Here is a 21,704-nt window from a genome sequence, read left to right as displayed (position 1 = left end):
TGCCACAGATCCGGGTACCACGACCTCCTCGGCCAGTCTGGAGCGACGAGGATGGCGCGGCGGCAGTCGGACCTGATCTTGCGTAACACTCTGGGCAGCAGTGCCAGAGGAGGAAATACATAAGGCAGTTGAAACTGCGACCAATCCTGAACTAATGCGTCTGCCGCCAGAGCTCTGTGATCTTGAGACCGTGCCATGAATGCCGGGACTTTGTTGTTGTGCCGGGACGCCATTAGGTCGACGTCCGGCTTCCCCCAGCGGCAACAAATCTCTTGAAACACGTCCGGGTGAAGAGACCATTCCCCTGCGTCCATGCCCTGGCGACTGAGATAGTCTGCTTCCCAGTTTTCTACGCCTGGGATGTGAACTGCGGAGATGGTGGAGGCTGTGGCTTCCACCCACAGCAGAATCAGTCGGACTTCCTGGAAGGCTTGCCGACTGCGTGTGCCGCCTTGGTGGTTGATGTATGCCACCGCCGTGGCGTTGTCCGACTGAATTCGGATCTGCCTGCCTTCCAGCCACGGCTGGAACACCTTTAGGGCAAGATACACTGCCCTTATCTCCAGAACATTGATCTGAAGGGAGGACTCTGGCTGAGTCCAGGTACCCTGAGCCCTGTGGTGGAGAAAGACCGCTCCCCACCCTGACAGACTCGCGTCCGTCGTGACCACCGCCCAGGATGGGGGTAGGAAGGATTTCCCCTTCGACAACGAAGTGGGAAGAAGCCACCACTGAAGGGAAGCCTTGGCTGCCCGAGAAAGGGACACGTTCCTGTCGAGGGACGTCGACTTCCTGTCCCATTTGCGGAGAATGTCCCATTGAAGTGGACGCAGATGAAACTGCGCAAAAGGAACTGCCTCCATTGCTGCCACCATCTTCCCTAGGAAGTGCATGAGGCGCCTCAAGGGGTGCGACTGGACTCGAAGGAGAGATTGCACCCCTGTCTGTAGTGAACGCTGTTTGTCCAGCGGAAGCTTCACTATCGCTGAGAGAGTATGAAACTCCATGCCGAGATATGTCAGTGATTGGGCCGGTGACAGTTTTGACTTTGGGAAATTGATGATCCACCCGAAGCTCTGGAGAGTCTCCAGAGCAATATTCAGGCTGTGTTGGCATGCCACCTGAGAGGGGGCCTTGACAAGCAGATCGTCTAAGTAAGGGATCACCGAGTGTCCCTGAGAGTGTAGGACTGCTACCACTGTTGCCATGACCTTGGTGAAGACCCGTGGGGCTGACGCCAGGCCGAAAGGCAGTGCCACGAACTGAAGGTGTTCGTCCCCGATGGCGAAACGCAGGAAGCGCTGATGCTCTGGTGCAATCGGCACATGGAGATAAGCATCCTTGATGTCGATTGATGCTAGGAAGTCTCCTTGGGACATTGAGGCGATGACGGAGCGGAGAGATTCCATCCGGAACCGCCTGGTTTTCACGTGTTTGTTGAGCAGTTTTAGGTCCAGAACGGGACGGAAAGATCCGTCCTTTTTTGGCACCACAAACAAGTTGGAGTAAAAACCGTGACCCCGTTGCTGAAGTGGAACAGGGATCACCACTCCTTCTGCCTTCAGAGTGCTCACCGCCTGAAGAAGAGCATCGGCTCGCTCGGGGGGAGGAGATGTTCTGAAGAAACGAGTCAGAGGACGAGAGCTGAACTCTATCCTGTAACCGTGAGACAAAATGTCTCGCACCCATCGGTCTTGGACATGTGGCAACCAGGCGTCGCAAAAGCAGGAGAGCCTGCCACCGACCGAGGATGCGGTTTGAGGAGGCCGAAAGTCATGAGGAGGCCGCTTTGGGAGCGGTTCCTCCGGCGGTCTTCTTAGGACGTGACTTAGACCGCCATGAATCGGAGTTCCTCTGACCCTTCTGTGGCCTGTTGGACGAGGAGAATTGAGACCTGCCCGCGGGCCGAAAGGACCAAAACCTCGATTGTACCTTCCGTTGTTGAGGTCTGTTTTGTTTGGGCTGGGGTAAGGATGAGTCCTTTCCCTTGGATTGTTTAATGATTTCATCCAATCGCTCGCCAAACAGGCGGTCGCCAGAAAATGGCAAACCGGTTAAGAACTTTTTGGAAGCAGAGTCTGCCTTCCATTGACGTAGCCACATGGCCCTGCGGACTGCCACCGAATTGGCGGATGCTACCGCCGTACGGCTCGCAGAGTCCAGGACAGCATTCATGGCGTAGGACGCAAACGCCGACGCCTGAGAGGTTAAAGACACAACCTGCGGAGTAGAGGCACGTGTGACTGCATTAATCTCAGACTGACAAGCTGAGATAGCTTGGAGTGCCCATACGGCTGCGAATGCCGGAGCAAAGGACGCGCCGATAGCTTCATAGATGGATTTCAACAGGAGCTCTATCTGCCTGTCAGTGGCATCCTTGAGTGATGCACCATCTTCCACTGCAACTATGGATCTAGCCGCCAGTCTGGAGACTGGAGGATCCACCTTGGGACACTGAGCCCAACCCTTGACTACGTCAGGGGGGGAAGGGATAACGTGTGTCCTTAAGGCGCTTAGAAAAGCGCTTATCTGGAAAAGCTCGGTGTTTCTGGACTGCATCTCTGAAGTCGGAGTGATCCAGAAACGCACTCATTGTACGTTTGGGAAACCTAAAATGGAATTTCTCCTGCTGAGAAGCTGACTCCTCAATCGGAGGAGCTGGGGGAGAAAGATCCAACACCTGATTGATGGACGCTATAAGGTCATTTACTATGGCGTCCCCTTCAGGTGTATCCAGGTTGAGAGCGGCGTCAGGATCAGAGTCCTGATCTGCTACCTCCGCTTCATCCTCTAGAGAGTCCTCCTGCTGAGACCCTGAGCAGTGTGATGAAGTCGAGGGGAGCTCCCAGCGAGCCCGCTTAGGCGGTCTGGGACTGCGGTCCGTGTCAGAGACCTCACCGTGGGACCTATGAGTCACCCCAGGAGCACTTTGCTGCTCCAACCGAGGGGGGCCTGGGGTCAATGATTCAACAGTGCCCGGGGCCTGTGTTACCGGTCTGGACTGCAAGGCTTCTAGTATCTTAGCAGACCATTTATCCATAGACTCAGAAAGTTTGTCAGCGAATACTGCAAACTCCGTCCCTGTCACCTGGACAGTGGCAGCAGGTGGTTCCACCTGGGCCACCAGTGGCAGAGGCTCCGGCTGAGTGAGTGTCACCGGGGCCGAGCATTGCACACAATGAGGGTAGGTGGAACCTGCCGGTAGCATAGCCGCACATGAGGTACAGGTTGCAAAGTAAGCCTGTGCCTTGGCACCCTTGCTTTTTGCGGACGACATGCTGTTGTCTCCTCTGAGTACAATCAGGGAGGGTATATAGTCAAAAACAAGCAGTGCAGTCATACAGAGTAAATGTATAGAATATAAGTATATATATTATATATATATACATATATACATATATATATACATACACACACACACACACACACACACACACTACGGCACCCAGGGGGGCCAGCACCTAGTAACAGGTGCGGCTTACCGACCGCCCGTAGCGGTTGTGTGACCACCAGATTCCCTGCCTGGGCCTCCCAGAGCTGTGTTGTCTCTCCTCTCCAGCGTCAGAAGTGCTGATAGGAATGGCTGCCAGCGTTCTGTGGGGAGGAGGGGGCCATGGGCGTGCCTTAGAAAGTGCGGGAATCTGGTGCCCCATGGTGCTCAGTGAGGGGGGAGGAGGATACAAAGTATGCTCCAGCCCTCAGCGCTGACGTCCAGTGCAGCGTCCTGCCCTTCCCCTGACTGGCAGGCCCGGGGGCGGGAATATGCGGTACTAGGCCGCAAAAGCCGGGGACTAAAGTTATAAGCGCGGCCGGCAAACAAGCGCGGTCAGCGCGGTAGTCCCGGCGCACTAACACACGCAGCAGCTGCTGCAGCGTGCATAACACAGGCGCTCTATGCGCCGTCTCCAAGGGGACACAGAGTACCTCACAGTAGCAGGGCCTTGTCCCTGACGATACCCGGCTCCTGTCCAGCAGATTCCCCCAGGGGCTGCGGAGGGAGCACGGTCCCAGTGCCTGGAGACCGGTTAGGATCCCACTTCGCCCAGAGCCCCTAAGGGATGGGGAAGGAAAACAGCATGTGGCTCCTGCCTATGTACCCGCCATGGGTACCTCAACCTTAACAGCACCGCCGACCAGAGTGGGGTGAGAAGGGAGCATGCCGGGGGCCCTGTTAGGGGCCCTCTTTTCTTCCATCCGATATAGTCAGCAGCTGCTGCTGACTAAATTGTGGAGCTTGCGTGCATGTGTGCCTCCTTCGCACAAAGCATAAAAACTGAGGAGCCCGTGATGCACGGGGGGGGGTGTATAGGCAGAAGGGGAGGGGTTTACACTTTTAAGTGTAATACTTCGTGTGGCCTCCGGAGGCAGAAGCTATACACCCCAATTGTCTGGGTCTCCCAATGGAGCGACAAAGAAATACTTTTTCTAAACATCTCTTTACCTATGCTAGTGTATACAGGAACGGTTATGCAGGGATGAGCAATATACATCCAGAACGGTTCGTGGTTCTGGATGCATATTGGACCTGAGAGGTAGTTTCGTGATTCATAGTAAAAATCCATACAGCTCACACAATGGATGCCACGGTGCTGTGCAGGTGGTAGGTGCTGGTGCATTTAATACAGAACTAGAATATAATTCACAAGTGATAACAAGCCGTGTGCCGAACAAACATGAATTCCAATATGACAGGTTTTCATACAAAAAAATTTAATAAATATTACTTTCCAAAAATTTGTAGCCTTGAACAACACATCAAAAGAGGCAGGGTTTATATAACACTAATATCACAATACAGGGAATCTTCAGGATCTCTGCGGCCAAAGGTTTTACCTTTTATGTAGATGTATACAACGTTTGTAAGCATGGGAGGAGTAATTACGAATTACACGTTCCTTTAAAGTAACACGGGGGTCCACATATGGAATGTTTTTTGGTCCGGACACACAGGCAACTTCGTGTGATGAGTGGTAACACAATGGGAAAAGGATGACAAAAATTTTGATGTTTTTTTTTCGGGGGGGTGGGGGGTGGGGGTAATGGCAAAATACAAATTTAAAAAAAAAAAGAAAAAGTCAAATCAGAAGTGTTTTTTTGACATGGGGGGGGGGGGGGGGGAATGCCTATAACTTGCGCTTATTCATTTGTGATATGAGTAGCAACCACCATCACCACCTCCAGAATGCCTAGGGTATCATTACATTTAGGGGTCTCTTTAAACAAAAAAAAAAAAAAAAACCCACGTGGCCTTTTTGGAATGGTAGGCAATATGTCATGTGGAAAAGCAACAGTGATCACTGGGTTCCTACTGTTCAAGTATTCAAATATCTAGCTTAATAGAATACTCTGGAGTATCAGCAGATTGCAAAAAATAATAAAAAAAAAATATCTACAAGTGGTTCTTTAGTTACAATTTCAAAAGGTGGAAGAAAAACGGAAGAAAAATCAAAAAATGTACAAAATACAAGACTGCGAAGCTTAGAACTTCACACTGTTTGATTTTAATTTTTTTTGTATTTTTTTTTTTTTTAAACATGAACGCTGACATTCCTTGTACATGGATATCTCTACATAGTTCCTCAGACTGCCTTTTAGCAGAATATCTGCCAGACTTTCTCCTTGTTTTTTTTTTTATATAGTTTTTTTATTTTTAATATCAAAGCCAAAAGCAGCAAAAATGTATTTTTTTCCTAAACTCTACCTCTGAAAACGGTTTCATCCTTAACTTACAAAACATTTAAGTGATGCTTTATAAAGGTATTTAACATCTGACAAATGTACAAAAAAAACAAAGAAAAAAAATGCATTGAGGCATGTGCGCCTTTCCTATTCATAAAAAATAAAACTATTTTTAGAACACCTTAAATTTTGGCATATAGTATAACATGTAAGAAGAAAAATTTGAGGAAAAAAGAAAATTGGAGAAAAGAACAAAAACAAAAATAAACTGAAGCCACAAGCTTACAAAGCTATCAAAAACCTTCAACTCTAAACAAGTACATATAAATAAAAAAGAAAAAAAAAAAAAAGAAAGGAATGATATTTAAGGCTCTTGATTATTAAGTTAATAAATCAAATATACACAGTGATTAATAAAAAATAAAAAAAAGAATAAAAAAAGAAAAAATATTTACAGGTCTATACAAAAACTTCTAAGTGACAATTCTTCATTTTACCAGCAACAGCTGACAGTCTCACCCGCCGCCCCCCAATTCCCGACACAAAATACAATAAAAAAAATAAATAATAAACTTAAATTTCGATAGTTGCTGTGGTTCTGAGCTACAAAGGCACTTTCAAATACAGAACTAGTTGTACATTACTATAAAAACCAATATAACATAAAAAAGGAGACAAATATAAATTAAAAAAAGGTATTAATCTATAGACTGTATTATTGTGGACACCAGTCAAAAAAATAAAAAAAATGAAAAAGAAAAAAAAATAGCTGACTGCAAAGGCAATGCTCGATCTTCTGGGATGTTTCAGCTTCGGCTGAATTTACATTAGGGCACTTTTCACTAGTTTTGCATAGATGTGAAATGCAGCACTTGGTATTCCAGCCAACCACAGCAACTATCTCTGCCAGTGTAAGCCAGCTTGTCAAAACTTAAATTAACATAGGGATTCTAAGTAAATAATAGCCTTAGACTCAAATATTACACAACAGTTTAAGAACTAGAGACTCCCGAGCCCTTATACGCAGACACCAGCTCTGCATGGCAGCGCCTCTGTCCGCTATACGATGTACTCCATCCGGTTTAGACTTTGTGCTGTTTCTAAGTCTCTGTTGTCCTGTTTATTTGTCCAGTTTGGCTGTTTTGTGGGAGTGCCATTAGGCGGCTTTTCATCTCTATCTACCAGCGTGTAAGCTGGCTGCTTCACGTATCGGCTCTTCTGCTGGTGTTTATCCATGTCGTCTTCCTCTACTTCGGAGTTGTGTGTCCTTATTTTAGCATTGATTTTTTTGTTTTCGTAGTCTTTGATGGGAACGCTGTTAGCTGCATGTTTTTCAATAGGGTTTTTAATCTGGTTCAGTTGCTCCCTGACATTGTTGGTGGTGTTGTCGTCGGTGGCCGTGTGACTCTGGCTGTTTGGCTTCCTACGTTTCCAGATGCACCAGTAAAAGGCAGTGATCAGGCAGCAAATCCAGGCCACCGTGAGAATGGAGCTGAGCAAAGGCACAAGGAAGTCTAGAGGGAGTATGAAGAGGGGTTAGTATATGGTTTCAAGACACATGAAGTAGAAGACTGCAATTTGATAAAAATTTAAAAAAAAAAAAAAAAAAAAAAAAGACTCACCACAAAAGAACTGCTCAATCCAAGCAAGGAGCTCAGTGCACCCTTAGGCTGGAGTCACACTTGCGATTCACCCACACGTGACTCATGCAAGTCTCGCAGTGCCTCACCCAACACAGCAGCTGCTCCGAACAGGAGCAGGTCAGCTTCATGTATTTCTTTCTATGTAGCTGAGACGCTCCTGTCCAGAGAGTATGTGGCCGTGCCGGGTGATGCGATGCGAGAGTCGCACATGAGTCAATCGCAAGTGTGACTCCGGCCTTAGCATGACCAAAAACAGCTCAGTATGCCTTTCCATCTATTTCTGCACTTCTCTAGCTCCGGTAAAGCCAGAACGGTCAATTAAGGAAGAGGGGCGTGGAGATAGATTGAAAACAAGTTTCTTTGGAAGATTTTATGCTGACAGACCTGCATTAAAGTACACATTCCAATAGGACACTACTCTAAATTTGTAGCATTATGTGATTTTGTGCACCTTTTCAACACCTGAGCAATTTTCACAAGTGGATTTTCTACCATAAGAACTTTCTTCATATAGAACCCATGTGTACATCCCCTAAAAATATCAATTATCCTAATAATTAGTACTCAGAAGGAATTCTGTGCTTCAAACACTACATACAAGTCAATGTTGGAATGACAAATCTGTATGTTAAGAGTCTTCAAAAGTAAAAATTTACCCATTGTGCCCAGCTACAATGATGGTTATCTTCAATAGAAAATCAGACTAGTATAGTGACACTAGGCTAAGGCTGAGCTGTGTGGCAATAGGAGTACTATGATTTGTGCTACAGTCAAGGCCTCACCAACTCATGGGCGTAGAGATGAGTGAACCTGGAGGTTTGGGTTCTGCCGGTTCAGCCATTCTGGATCCAGGCTCGAGCTGAACCACATTGGATGTCACTACATGAGCAGTTTGGCTCTCCGCCCACATACAGCCAGACATACAGATCACTTTCAGGAAGGGGTGGGTTTTTTTTTGTACACACTACATACAATAATGTTGGTTTTACCCCCGGTGCGAACCAAACACCAAGCGTCTCACAATGGGCTGAGCACTGAGCATACCCAAGCACAGTGATGCTCTCTCCAGTGGTTTGGATACGTAAAATGATCCGAAATCTGAACTTGAACACAGATTTTTATTTTTTTTTCAAAAGTCTGTGTTCAGTATGAACACCAAACTTTAAAGTTCGGGTCCACTCATCTCTAGTAATGGGACCTTGCAATTTTTTTTTCAAACTCATTACATACAAATTACAATGAAATCTTGGTATTTCCACAATGTATGATTTTTACTGAGGCCTAACTTTAATCTATTGTTATTTGACTTTGTGCTCTCCCAAATGGGCTTCTTCAGGTAAGGACTAATTTTTATCTGACATTTAGGTCTAGGTAAAAAAAATGGAGAGATAGAAGCTTGGATCCTTCTCCAAACCACCTGAATAAGGTTATAGGGGATCGAAGCCCTCTCAGATACACAAGTAACCACTATAAATTATGGAATTTATGGGGTATATTCTCACCTGTTCTGTTTTTGGTATGTGTTTGCACTCTAACTTCTGCGACTGATGCGATAAAGGTGTTGTTTCCGTCTCTTTTGCTCACGAGGTCGATTATCTTTTCCGTGATGCTCTGAATGGTGCTTCGTCCATTTCTTGTTTCATCAGCAGACTGGAAGTAACAAAAATAAATTTAAAGAAAAATAATCAAAGATTATGTAAAAAAAAGTCATACAAAAATGACAGCTGTAGACATTGCTAGGACTATAGTTAGTGTGCAATACATATTTAGATTTATCGGGTTGTGTAAAGCCCCATATATCTTACTTACTATAGCAACGTGGATCTCATTGTTTGCTAAAGGAGATGGCTCGCAGGTAACGTAGATTGAATATTTCGCTGAGGCATTCTTCAGGATGTTGAGATTCCTCAGTTCATTGCAAATGCTTTCTGTAGTGAGGCCCTGATCATACAAACACAACAGGTTAGTGACATTAGAAGCAAGTCATAAGACAGTGACAGTTTGTGTCACGGAAGTCTAATAACTAAATCATCAATGCTAAACTTTACATCACACGATTACAGACAGAGCTCAACTATACGGAGATACAAGCAGAGATCAGTCATGCAAAGTGGACTTTTCCTAAACTTTCCGGAAAGTATCATATGACATTTTTAACAAGTGGAATACGAATATATTAGATAGCCTCACTCACCGGGGACATCAGATCCTTGTTGAAGGTGAAAGTGATGTTCACACAGTTATTGTCCTGGTAGCTGGCATTGGCGTTACATTTGGTCTTCACCGGCGGCTGACCGGAGGGCCAACATTCCCCGGCTCCAGTACAGGGAGGGACAAAGCAGTGGTTGTCTTTGATGGGGACACAAGACTGGCCGGCAGGACACTCACTATGACCTTTACTGTGTAAATCACAGCGCTGAGGGCCACACCATACCTAATAAAAAAAATATCAAAATGTTAACATATAGTAAGAAAAAGCAAAAACACATCCATTATATAGGATATAAATACGATATAAGTGATCTATGTAGACAAATTTCTTTAATCCGAATTGGATGCAGGTCAAATATTCCTAATTTCTAGTATAGTTAAAGGGGTTATTCCCTACTTTCACAACTCCTCATTCCCCTTGTTCGCCCCCGTAAAAATAAACATGCCTATACTCACCTCTGGTGCAGACGCGGTTCCAGTGATGTCTGAAGTCGCGTTTCTGGGGCCCACGTGAGATTGTTATGACACACTGGTCCTGGGAGCAATCAGCGCTCAGCTTCTGTCTCCCAACCTTAGGACATTTGATAGGATGTGAGCGCTGCGCTGACTTCCTGCTCAAATATCCGAAGGTGGGAAAAAGGAAGCCGGCGCTGATTGTTATGACACACGGGTCCCGTGACAAATGTTATGTGAGCCCCAGGAACGCAGCTTTAGATATCAGTAGAACCACGGCCGCACCAGAGGCAAATGTAAGCTTATTTTTACGGGGGGTGGGGGGGCAAACAAGTGGAATGAGAAGGGGTTATCCAAGCAGTGGACAACCTCTAAGCAATACAAGTAGAGACTTCCACAAATCTGGAAACAAGAGACTTAATGGTTAAAGGGGAATCTGTCAACAAGTTTAACTCCCCACCCCCTTTAAAATCATATATACTATGCGCATGTGGTCCATTAAAAGATGGTACCTTTACAATGTCAGTCAATTGCCTGAATCTTGGGGGGGAAAATCAACAATTTTAGGGTTAAATAAATGAGTTTGGAGCAGTGGGTGAAGGAATTCATTTGACACCCCATTTGAGAATATAAATGGCACCACCGAGTTCTTCTTTCACTGGGCTACATGTGCATATATTGGAGGGTAAGGGGGGAGCTCTCCTATCTATGGGTTCTTGGACAGTCCAACAATCCACAACATTTGCTAATCAGGACATTCCAATGCAGATATATCGTATACACTGCCATGATACAACGTATACAATGTCTGTAAAAATAAACATATTTTGTGCTTTAGACATTATTATCCACATGTGTGTGATGCATTATGCTGCTGTACAATATGGTATATACACACACATACACAGGACATACCTCGCATAAGTCCTTAGGTTTATGTTCTGCCAAGCGAGGAAACATCTGAGCTCAGACGTAATGCATGATCTCCAAGGATGAAAAGTGAAGTGCATAAAAACTAAGCACAGCATATCTTCAATAAAGCCAGCCATGTGTACAGCACGAACAGTGCGGCCCCATCATTGTGGGTGTATAATTACAAGGTGGAAACAGAACATTTAGGCTTTGTTTAAAGACATGTTTTTCATCAATGAAGAACATGTTGCGATATTAGTCTGTGTGAACAGCTCTCTGGTGTCCGCGAGAAGTATAAGCAGCCGGTCATCGTTAGTCTTACCTTCGAGCAGGAAACCCTTCCGTTCAGACACTGGCACGTGTTGCAGTCCTCGTTCCATTTGGCACCATCGGGCATAACATGTTCATTGATTATACAAGGCCGGCCTGTAACTGCAGAAATAAGAGGGTCTGGCTTAGAGAACATGGTGGGGGACCAAGCATTTCTTCCATTAGGTTACGGTTATAGCTTCCATTGTAGGATATTTAAAGGGATACCATAAACAGGACAGATGGAAACAAGTGAGCGGTGGCCCCACTAACAGTTTACTACCTCCCAAAATGCAAACGGCTAGAAAAACCATAGTCTATGCCAATCAAGCATCCTGCTCATCTGATTGGCCGACTAGAGCCATGTAATAGTAGTCCCAGCACTTTAGTATGGATGGTGCCCTGGATGTGAGCACTCAGCTCAGACCTACTGACTTGTTTAACGTAGATCATCAGATGCCCTGGTCTATACTTCAATGTGGTTTAACACTAGAAGTCCCAGAGAGGGGTCATTTAACATTTCTACCATTGGAACCCTATGGAGCTTGAAATTTCTGGGACTTCTACTGTTAAAGCTGGCAATAGATATTTTGGTAAATATCGACTCCTCTGCCATTTTTTTCAGGTTAATCTCCAACTTTTAAAAATATGATGGTGATAAGTGTATGAAAAGTGCAGGTATGACTGATCAGAAGTTAATATGGACCATGCAACTAAGGCTGGTTTCACACTACGTCTTTTTAACATCCGTTGAAAACGTTATTTTAGCGGAAGTACGGATCCAGTGCAAATGCGTTTTAATTTCAATGCATTTGCAATGGACTCGCGTTAACATCCGTTCACCTGCGTTTGCCTGCGTTATAGTGCGGATCCGGTGACTTGCAGTTTTTTAACATGTTTCAAAAACGCTACTTGTAGCGTTTTTGAGCTGCGTCAAAATACTGCAAGTCACCGGATCCTGACTAAACAGCACGCAAACGCAGGTGAACGCTGGCGTGCTGATAGACAGGATCCTGCTTTTGTACTGAGCATGCCCAGAAAGTACTGAGCATGCCCAGAACCAGTCTCGCGTGATCTGTCTATCTCTCTACTCCCTCCCTCACCCTCTCTCTCTCTCTCTCTCTCTCTGTCTTTCCCCCTTCCTCCCCTCCCTCTCTCCCCCACCTGAGAGCTGCGGACACTCGTAACCAAGGTAAATATCGCGTAACCACCTCTTAGTTACCCGATGTTTACGTTGGTAACGTGTGCAGGCAGCCCTGCTCCTAGCAGCTGCAGACACTCGTAACCAAGATAAATATCGGGTATCCAAGGCCGATGTTTACCTTGGTTACCAGCGTCTGCAGCTGTCAGAAGCCTCCTCCCAGTCTAGTTCCCCTCACTCCCGATCACATGACTCCAATGCCCGCCCCTAAACATCCAGTGCAGGATCCTGCAAAATAACAGATGCGTTTGCATACGTTATTTGCTGTAAAAGCAGGATCCGTACTTCCGCTAAAATAACGTTTTCAACGGATGTTAAAAAGACGTAGTGTGAAACCAGCCTAAGTACATCGCCAGAAACTGGGTCAGGGCAAATGTTGTACAAATAGTAAATAGATACGTGTGACGCCATGGCCAAGATGAGTCAGATGATATATGCATTATGTTAACAGTCCTCTAGATATCTTCTTAGTATAATATACAAGAGCATAAGATGTGGTATGTACCTTCTTGACACTTTGGCCCGCTGCGGCCTGGTGGACAGATACAACGGTAGCTGTTGATCTCATCTATGCAGGTAGCGCCAAAGGCACAAGGAGACGACTGACACTCGTTGATATCTAAAAAGGAAATAAAAAAATAAAAGATGAAACTTAAACTCACAGAAGCTCGTTGTGCAACATAATTAAACTTGTCTTTCCCGAGTTTACTTGGCCGTTTACCGCTAATTACATCACGTAACCTTTGTAACAGCAATAAAGCAGAACCACATATACAAATCATTAAGAGCGCTGGCTGCAAAAGTAAGAAAAAAAATAAAGTGATGAAATGCAAGATGTAGTTAAGAGTTTAAGGGCAAAGGTAAGTGTTCTGTCCAATGCTTCCAGGAATTCAATTTATTTACTAGAAGAAACTTCAAATAGTCATGACGACGGCGGAGAACTGCGTGCGTAAAAACTCAGCCACATTCAACAATAATATACAGTGGAACCTTGGTTTACGAGAACAATCCGTTCTGGGAGTGTGCTTGTAAACCAAGTTACTCGTCTAGCAAAGCGAAATTTCCCATAGGAAATAATGCAAGCTCAGACAATTCGTTCCACAACTTGTTTAATGTCCCATCCTGGGACCCTATTGTGTCATAACTAACACACACACACACTCACACTCACTCTTCCGTTCTATTGCCGGCCTCCTGGTTCCTGTAGGTCGCTGGTACAGGATGTGTACCGGATAACCATCACAACTGATGCTGGAGCTTCCGCTGCCAGAGCACTGACGTCAAAGGCAGGAGCCGCTTGCCTCTAATTGGTCAGCGCGCTGCCTTTGAGTAGCGTCTGAAAGCAGAAGTTCCTCAATTGTCGCGATGGTTACCGGATACACATCCTGTTCCGGCGAACTACAAGAACCATGAGGCCAGTGATGGAAAGGAACGCAAGGTGAGCATAGTGTGTGTTTGCGTTTGTGTTTGTGCGGACTGCAAGAGCGGGTCAGAGTGCGGTGAAAGTACGAAACCGGAAGTGTGTGCGGTGAGTATTTGCTCGTACAGCAAAGCTTGCTTGTAAACTGAGTTACAAATTTACAGCAAGCTTTGCTCGTAAAGCGAAAGACTACCACACCAAGTGACTCGTAAACCGAGGTTCCACACACATATATATATATATATATATATATATATATTATTCACACATGGATATATACATACTATACTATGCAAATATTATAATAAATAGAATATATTTTCCCAAAAACACCACATCTGATTTGTTATATTCTGCAGTCTTATTGCCTTAGATTGGAATAGACTGCAGTGCTAGACATGGCCCATAGGCAGGGGTGGCGCTGTTTCTGGGAAAGACCTGTTCCATACACCCACAAAACATCTTTAAAGTAATAAGTAGATTTCTTTAAAAAAAAAAAAAAAAAAAAAGGATTATCTGGTGAAAATAAAAAAAATAAAATAAAAAAACACCTAACCACAGGATAGGTGATAACTTCTACATTGGTGGGGTTCTGATCACCTGTATCCGCACCGATCAGCGGAAGGGGACACATTGATCCTAGTCAGTATGGCGTGGCAGTGCATATGTTTGACCATGGGGCTGCCAGAAAAAGTCAAATGCTGAGTTCAGTAGTGCCACAGACAATGACTAGAACATGGTTTGCTCCATTGTGACACAGATAAAAGTGCCCTATTCTGGTGATTAGATGGATCCCATTGCCACCTAACCTTGGGATGAGTGATAAGAGGGCAAAACCGGGCAGATACTTAAATAAAAGGTTCACCATAAATTAAGTACACTTCCATTATGTGCAATTCACTTCCAGCTTTTCATACAGAACGTGCAGTAATTTTCCCTAAGGTAGACTTATTATTTTCCACTGTAATAAAACGTGGAGCCGGTTCACTTACAAAGACGTTGGACGAGCCGTCCACCTCCTCCCCATCATCATCTTTCCCTTAGAAGTCCAATCTCTTCTTCTGATTCATAAACACAAAAGAACTTCCCTGCCTGCAAAAACCTGCACTCAGCACGCTGGCCGGAGCTTCTAACAAGCAGGCAGCGAGGGAGGGATGTAGTTATCCATACGCCAACTAGACCCCGCTTGGCTGCCACCCAAATCTGAGCAAGCCTATTCATAAATGGGTGTGTGAAAGGTTCCCAGCTGTATTATCACTGGTATGGCTTTCTACAAGGAATCTGGTGTGAAATCTACAGGGATAACATTTGTGACAGAATGCCATTTAAAAATCAAGGCTGGAGAACGCCAGGCTGGATGGAAATTACATTCTGTGCCTTTCCGAGGCAGAATCACAGGGAGTTAAAACCTCAATTTAACTCTTCCTTTTCCAAACATAGAACAAAAGGGAGCTTTGCATTAATGGACATAGACTTCTTACACACCAACCACTACAGGATTGGGCTGGTAGTACAGGGCATACTCCTATATATTGGTCTAAAACCAGTTAAAGGGAACCTGTCACCACTTTTTTGGCATATAAGCTGCGGCCACCACCACTGGGCTCTTATATACAGCATGTTAAAATGCTGTATATAAGAGCCCAGGCCGCTGTAAGAACATAAAAAACACTCTGTAATACTTACCTAACGGTCGCTCGGTTGGCCATATGGGCGTCTCCGTGACGGCGCTGCCTCTTTCGGCCATCTTCATCCTCTTTCTGAAGCCTGTGTGCATGGCGCGTCTACATCGTACATACACGCCGATCCTGCGCAGGCGCACTACAATACTTTGATCTGCCCTGCTCAGGGCAGATCAAAGTGCACCTGCTCAGGACCTGAATGCCGGCGAGTGTGGATGACGTCGGATGAGTCACGCACCGCAGCTAGAGAAGGAGGACGAAGAAAGCCGAAAGGCGGCGCCGGCACCGGAGACGCCTATATGGCTCACCGCATGACTGTTTAGATAAGTATTATAAAGTGTTTATGTTCTCACAGCAGCCTGGGCTCTTATATACAGCATGTTAGAATGTTGTATGTAAAAGCCTGGTGGTGGTGGCCGCAGCTTATATGCCAAAAAAGTGGCGACAGGTTCCCTTTAACCAGATCTTTGGTGGTCAGTTTTCACTTTTGAGGGCCATAATGGAGCCTTGGATAAAGCAAGCAGCCATTTCTGCTATCGGTTTAGGCTGTGGTTTATCTACATCTTGTCAACTTCCAGGGGTCAGCAAAAAATGTTTCTAAAAGAGGTAGTAAATGGCATAATATATGAAGGTCACTTGTCTGATGAATGCCCAACAATTCTGGTCCGTTTACTTGTCTGCAGTGGTAAAGTGCCACCTACTGCGGAGGCCAGCGATTTGCCGCAACAGCGACGTAGTCCAGTTCTATTCAGGTCTGCCTCGTGAAACTGGCGAGTATTTACTAGCTTTCGACTGAATTTTTGCCAATCCTCTTTAAAAGGGGTATTTCACTGTCATGACATGGATGACCTGTTGTCAGAATAGGTGAGCCAATGTCAAATCAGTGGGATAAGATGCCAGACACCCCCATCGATCAGCTGCTCTAAGCTCTGGATCAATGTCAACAATTGTGGAGCTAGCTGAACAGCACAGTGGCTGTTGCTGAATAATGCAGACCAGCACCTATTTGTTTCAGTATGAGCTGTGGTCCAGTTCTCAGCAGTGAACACTGAATGGATGGTTTATGGTGCTGCGCTGTTCAGCTCCGCTACTGCTCTCACCCCATCAATCCGATAGTGAGGACTTGGGATAAATGATCAATATCACAGTAGTAAAATACCCCATTAAGCATAACAAATCTGCACTTAACCATCAGTGAGGTTGGAGGCGCGCCGAGACATATGCATAACCCAGTAAAAAGTCAGTTTTAAATGCGCTCATTACAGAACAGAAAATGCTGATTATATGTTAAAAACAAAAATCAACCAGAAAAAAAAAAACCCACAAACACAAACAAAAACACACACACACACACACACAGCCATGTGTAATACTTACTAATTCTACAGTCGGGACCAGCAAATCCAGGAGCGCATTCACACCGGTACCAGTTATCACCGTCCACGCAGGTCCCACTGTTGTAGCTGAAAAAATTAAATCACGACAGACTTTAATTCTCTGCTATAAAAAAAAAATCAAAGTTTATTTGCATCACGGCAGAAGAGAATTTATAGAAAATTCCAGAGTTTTAGCCAAATATACAACAACACTTCAGCCTTTTGTATATCTAAAAGGCTTTTACAGGTTCGTAAAATTTTCTTTACGACACTAGCTTGTTCCCTTTACACAATCATTATCATATACTTTCTAATAAAGACACAGGCGACCAGACGGGAAACGGTCGGCTCCCCCCCTCCTTTATATATTCTCCATTTTTTTATAAAGTATTAAGGGTGCCTGTACAGACGGGCAGGGGTGCCATTTAGAACATGCACGCCCTTTTCCCAATTAAAGTATGTTGCCTGCCCTCAAAAGGTGTCATAGTTCAAAAGGGCAGCAGGCAGGCACCCCCTCCCCACCTCCGTACTGTGGGTGGTCAGCGCATTTTAGACATTTCTCTTAAAAAGGGTAGAGTTCTCTAGACCGTGCATATTACGCATTTCCCTACAGGAGTGGATTTTCCATGGACTGTCGTATAATATAATATATAATAATTATATAATATAATATATAAAAATATATAATATAAATATTATATATACATACACACACACACACAAATATAAACATACACACATATGCACACAATATTTCATTGCAGTTCTGCTTACCATGGATGTGGGTTGCAGTCATTTGTATCTGAAAAAAACAAAAAAGAAAGTAGAAATTAAACAAAGGCCGCAAACCATGAATCACTAAACAAAAAATCCAATCATGGGGTAATTTTATGTATTATAATAAAATCATGCAAACACAGGAAGAGACCCTTCTTTGCGAAAAGGCACAGGATAAAAGAGAGCGAGGGGAAACAGACAAGTCGTGTAGGAAAGCACGGGGCAACATCTGTCTCTGGTTATCTCGAGCACAACTTTCTCATGCCCAGGTCGAGCCTCTGGTACTTAAAATTGCAGCTCTACATGACTCAGGTGATGCTGAAGTCCACATCAAGAGTTTCTCTCTTCTGGTTTCAATTTAGGGTAAACGGGGTGACAGGATGAGCTAAAAGGTCTCGGCGTGGATGCCCCCCTCCCCCTTCCAGGGCAGCGCAGCACTCAAACTTACTCTGAGAGCACGTCGGACCTTCCCAGCCTTCTTTGCAAACACAAGTGAATGAGTCCCCACGGACTATGCAAGTTCCACCATTGAAGCAAGGATTTGGCAAACAGCTGCTGTTTCTTGCTATGAGGAAAACAGTGCAAAGTAAGCATGAAACTGAGCATGGAACAGAGGTCTTAAGAGCAAACAGGATGTTTCCCTTCCAGTTATTCTCTGAACATTGCAAGCAACAAATGCCCTCCATCTGCGGAGCTCCTGCAAAACCTAAACCTGCAAGATCACAAGTCATAGTGTGAGCGTCTGAGATTTACTAATAGTTTAATGATCGCAATTTCGGTGAGGCCACTACTCTAAGTTTCCTTCCTGTTATTAAAATGGATTGACGGGATTAACAAAAATTTGGCCAAAAGACAGTGAATGCTATAAACTAACATAACCATCATTACTTCCATGATGAAGCTCCTGTTACTCCAGCGATCTCTGATGGTCTACATTTACGACCCTACGTTCGTCACGACGGTATTGCTGATGCCAATCACTGACCTCAACAAGGTGGACAAAACAAAACCACTTAGGCCAGTGATTGGCTGCAGAGGTCATGTGGCTAGATGGCGTGTGACCCATCGCAGAACGTTAACAGTGACCAGTAAGGAGTCTCGGGATTAAAGGTTTGCGGCCCTTTTTGGTGATGACGATGGCAATGCTGGAGTTCATCAGGGAAGTAATTATTTTACCCTTGAGAAAAAATTTTGTTGACCCATGAAATCCTCAAAATTTACAAGAAAAAAAAATAAAAAAAAAAAAGAAGAAAATTACAGATCTGATAGGACACGCAGTTCTGAAACAGGGAGTAGTTTTTCAGAACTTCTTTGGATCTACCTACAACACTTTAGCAACTGATGGGCTACAAACAATATTACGGGTTCCCTAAATGTCTTTTCGGGGCAACAAACTGACTTGATAAATATTGTCCCTTTCTTAGGAGTACTGCAGGATTCATCCATCCAGAGAACTCACCAATGTTACAAGTGGTGCCTTCCCACGCAGGAGAACACATGCATTTAAAGGTATCGCCCTCGTCATAGCACGTCCCACCATTGTTGCAGGTGGACTCGTCACATTGGCTGTGTTCTGTAGTAAACAAAAAAAATAAAAAAGCATGGTTATAGATCCAGCGCTCAAAGAGATCAACATTTATCCTCAATTAGAAACACACACTTACGGGAGTGGCACGTCTTTCCTTTCCACCCATTCTTACATTCACAGTAGAAATCATTAACCAAGTCTCGACAAGTACCTCCATTGTGGCAAGAATTTTTACTGCAGTTATTTATGTCTAAAAACAAGAGCAACAGATATAGCAGATGAAGTCAGGTACAGTCATATTATGGATCACAGAATCAAATCTCAGCAATCTCTAAAAGATGTCCATCTCCAATAGCACATTAAAGGGGACGTCAGGTCTTGTGGAGAAAGTCTGCAGTCACTTTATATTACTGCATTGTTACAGCGTGCACCACACACTTAGGATTTTGTGGTATGGTCGGTGAGAGCAGACTTAACATGACCGCAAGTGAGATTTGCCTACCTCTGACCACATTCCAACTAGACTTGCCCGGCCTCACACAATTCAGTTGTGCTGTGTGAGACCGAGGAATGTTTAGTTGACATGTGACCACATGTATGCAAATCACATACTTGCGATCACGTGACTGAAAAATTCTGACAGTGTGAAGTGCACGTGCTGTAAGAATTCAGCCATCTGCAGTCACAGACAGATTGCAGAATTTCACAAGACAGATGAACCCCTTTAATATCAATAATCATTTCCTATAGTCCATCATAAACCCCTCTGCTAGCTTTTACCTCCAAACATTGGAGTTTAACATTTCAAAAACATTTATAGTATCACTGCTTGCTTAAGGACAGTAATAGGAAATGTTCCTTGGCAGCACCAAGTTCACCGTTACTGCAAATCAATGAATTCTTACTACGACTCACTTATTTCGCAATACGTTCCTTCCCATCCTTCGCTACATATGCACTGGTAGGAGTTCACCCCATCAATGCAGGTCCCACTGTTCTTACACGGGCTGCTTTCACAGTCATTGATATCTACAATGAAAAAGAAAAAACATATATAGATCATATTACCCATGGCAATAACCGAGACATCCCAATAAAGCTTTCAATAATAAAGGGTGCACTTACTTTCATGACAATATGTTCCAGTGAAGCCCTTGTTACATTCGCAGGTGAATTTGCCACCAGCCTGGCTTTTGCATTTCCCATGTGGTCCACACACATTGGAAGAAATGTACCGCACTCCTTCTGGGGAGCTGTTGGAAGCCACCGCAACCGTGCAACTATCAATCACTGCAAGTTCAGAAGAGGTTTCGGTAAAGCATTTTGGGTGGAAATTCCTAAAAGCAGCTTCACAATAATTAAAAAGGAAAACTCACACCAGATTTGGCCACCACCAGTGAGCCCTTATATACAGCATTCCAGAATCTATATATATAATTGCCTTATTCTGTCTGTCTGTCTTGCTCCAAAATTGTGTCCTTACGGTGACACAAAGCCGATTGGCCGCTGGGCTCGCCATAGCCCCGCCCCCCCCCCCGCACGGATTGGCCGCTCGCCCAGGCTCCGCCCGCACACGGATTGGCCTCTCGCCCCGGCACCCTGCACGCATTGGCAACTCGGCCCCGCCCCGCCCCCCTCACGCAATGCACGCTCGCTCTGGCCCCGCCTTCCGCACGCATTCCCCGAACAGACACTGAGCCACGACTCCCAGGTGAGTACTGTACCCCCGGGAGCCCACATCAGCGTACGCCGCCAACCCAGCCGACACATACCCTCGCATTGCTGGGGTTGCCGCCGTATGCTACTGTGGGCTCCCGTGTGAGCGGGGGACGGGATACGCTGGTAACCATGGTAGCATAGTTACCAGCGCATCAAGGTCCCTGCAGCGGCGGAACATAAACACGCACGCACACACACACACACAATCAGATCACACTCACTCTCACACACATCACATCGCATCCACACACTCACAACATCCTGGGATATCACTTGCTTCTCGGCAGCGATACTGTGGAGTGACCTTCCAGGACCTGCCGGAGGATCACATGGCCAGAAGCATGTGGTATCTCCGGATGTTGTGAGTGGGAGCATGTATGTGCGATATCGTCAGTGTGTGTGTGAGTGTATGCGATCGGATGTGTGTGAGTGTGTTCTGATGTGTGAGTGTGAGTGTGTGTGTGTGAGTGTATGCGATCGGATCTGTGAGTGTCGGCTGAGGAGCACGGCGTGCTGGGGGAGGCTGGGAGGGGGAGGCTGATGCTGGGGGCAGAGAGGCTGATGCTGGTGCAGCATGGGGGATGGAGCACGATGGGGAGTGCGCAGCATGGGGATGGAGCACGATGGGAGGTGCACACCTCCCCCCAACACACACACACACACACACACACACACACACACACACAGCCCTACACAGACACCCACACACAGACAACGCTGCACACACACACACACACACACACACACCACCCAACACACAAACACCGCGGCATACATAAATATACGCACATACC

At 45.3% G+C, this 21,704-nt stretch overlaps 1 protein-coding gene across 1 annotated transcript in view; it reads right to left on the bottom strand.

Annotated features, from left to right (window-relative positions):
• Window positions 1-4,475: 4,475 nt before the first annotated feature.
• The window catches only part of JAG1 (jagged canonical Notch ligand 1), a 61,948-nt gene continuing 44,719 nt past the window's right edge, over window positions 4,476-21,704 (bottom strand). Inside the window, exons 14-26 of the mRNA XM_075339289.1 lie at window positions 20,317-20,481; window positions 20,107-20,220; window positions 19,328-19,441; window positions 19,123-19,236; window positions 18,112-18,228; window positions 17,661-17,688; window positions 16,888-16,973; window positions 12,914-13,027; window positions 11,221-11,330; window positions 9,517-9,756; window positions 9,132-9,263; window positions 8,825-8,972; window positions 4,476-7,193 (exon numbers count right to left, since the gene is read on the bottom strand). Coding sequence (XP_075195404.1) covers window positions 6,739-7,193; window positions 8,825-8,972; window positions 9,132-9,263; window positions 9,517-9,756; window positions 11,221-11,330; window positions 12,914-13,027; window positions 16,888-16,973; window positions 17,661-17,688; window positions 18,112-18,228; window positions 19,123-19,236; window positions 19,328-19,441; window positions 20,107-20,220; window positions 20,317-20,481 — 1,937 coding nt within the window. The 3' untranslated portion in view covers window positions 4,476-6,738. The remainder of the gene's footprint in view (window positions 7,194-8,824; window positions 8,973-9,131; window positions 9,264-9,516; window positions 9,757-11,220; window positions 11,331-12,913; window positions 13,028-16,887; window positions 16,974-17,660; window positions 17,689-18,111; window positions 18,229-19,122; window positions 19,237-19,327; window positions 19,442-20,106; window positions 20,221-20,316; window positions 20,482-21,704) is intronic.

Source organism: Anomaloglossus baeobatrachus, chromosome 3 (genome assembly GCF_048569485.1).
Source record: "Anomaloglossus baeobatrachus isolate aAnoBae1 chromosome 3, aAnoBae1.hap1, whole genome shotgun sequence".
In the NCBI taxonomy this organism is placed as follows: Eukaryota; Metazoa; Chordata; class Amphibia; order Anura; family Aromobatidae; genus Anomaloglossus; species Anomaloglossus baeobatrachus.
Note: the sequence above shows the minus strand (reverse complement) of the source record. Positions and strands in the feature narration are given on the sequence as shown.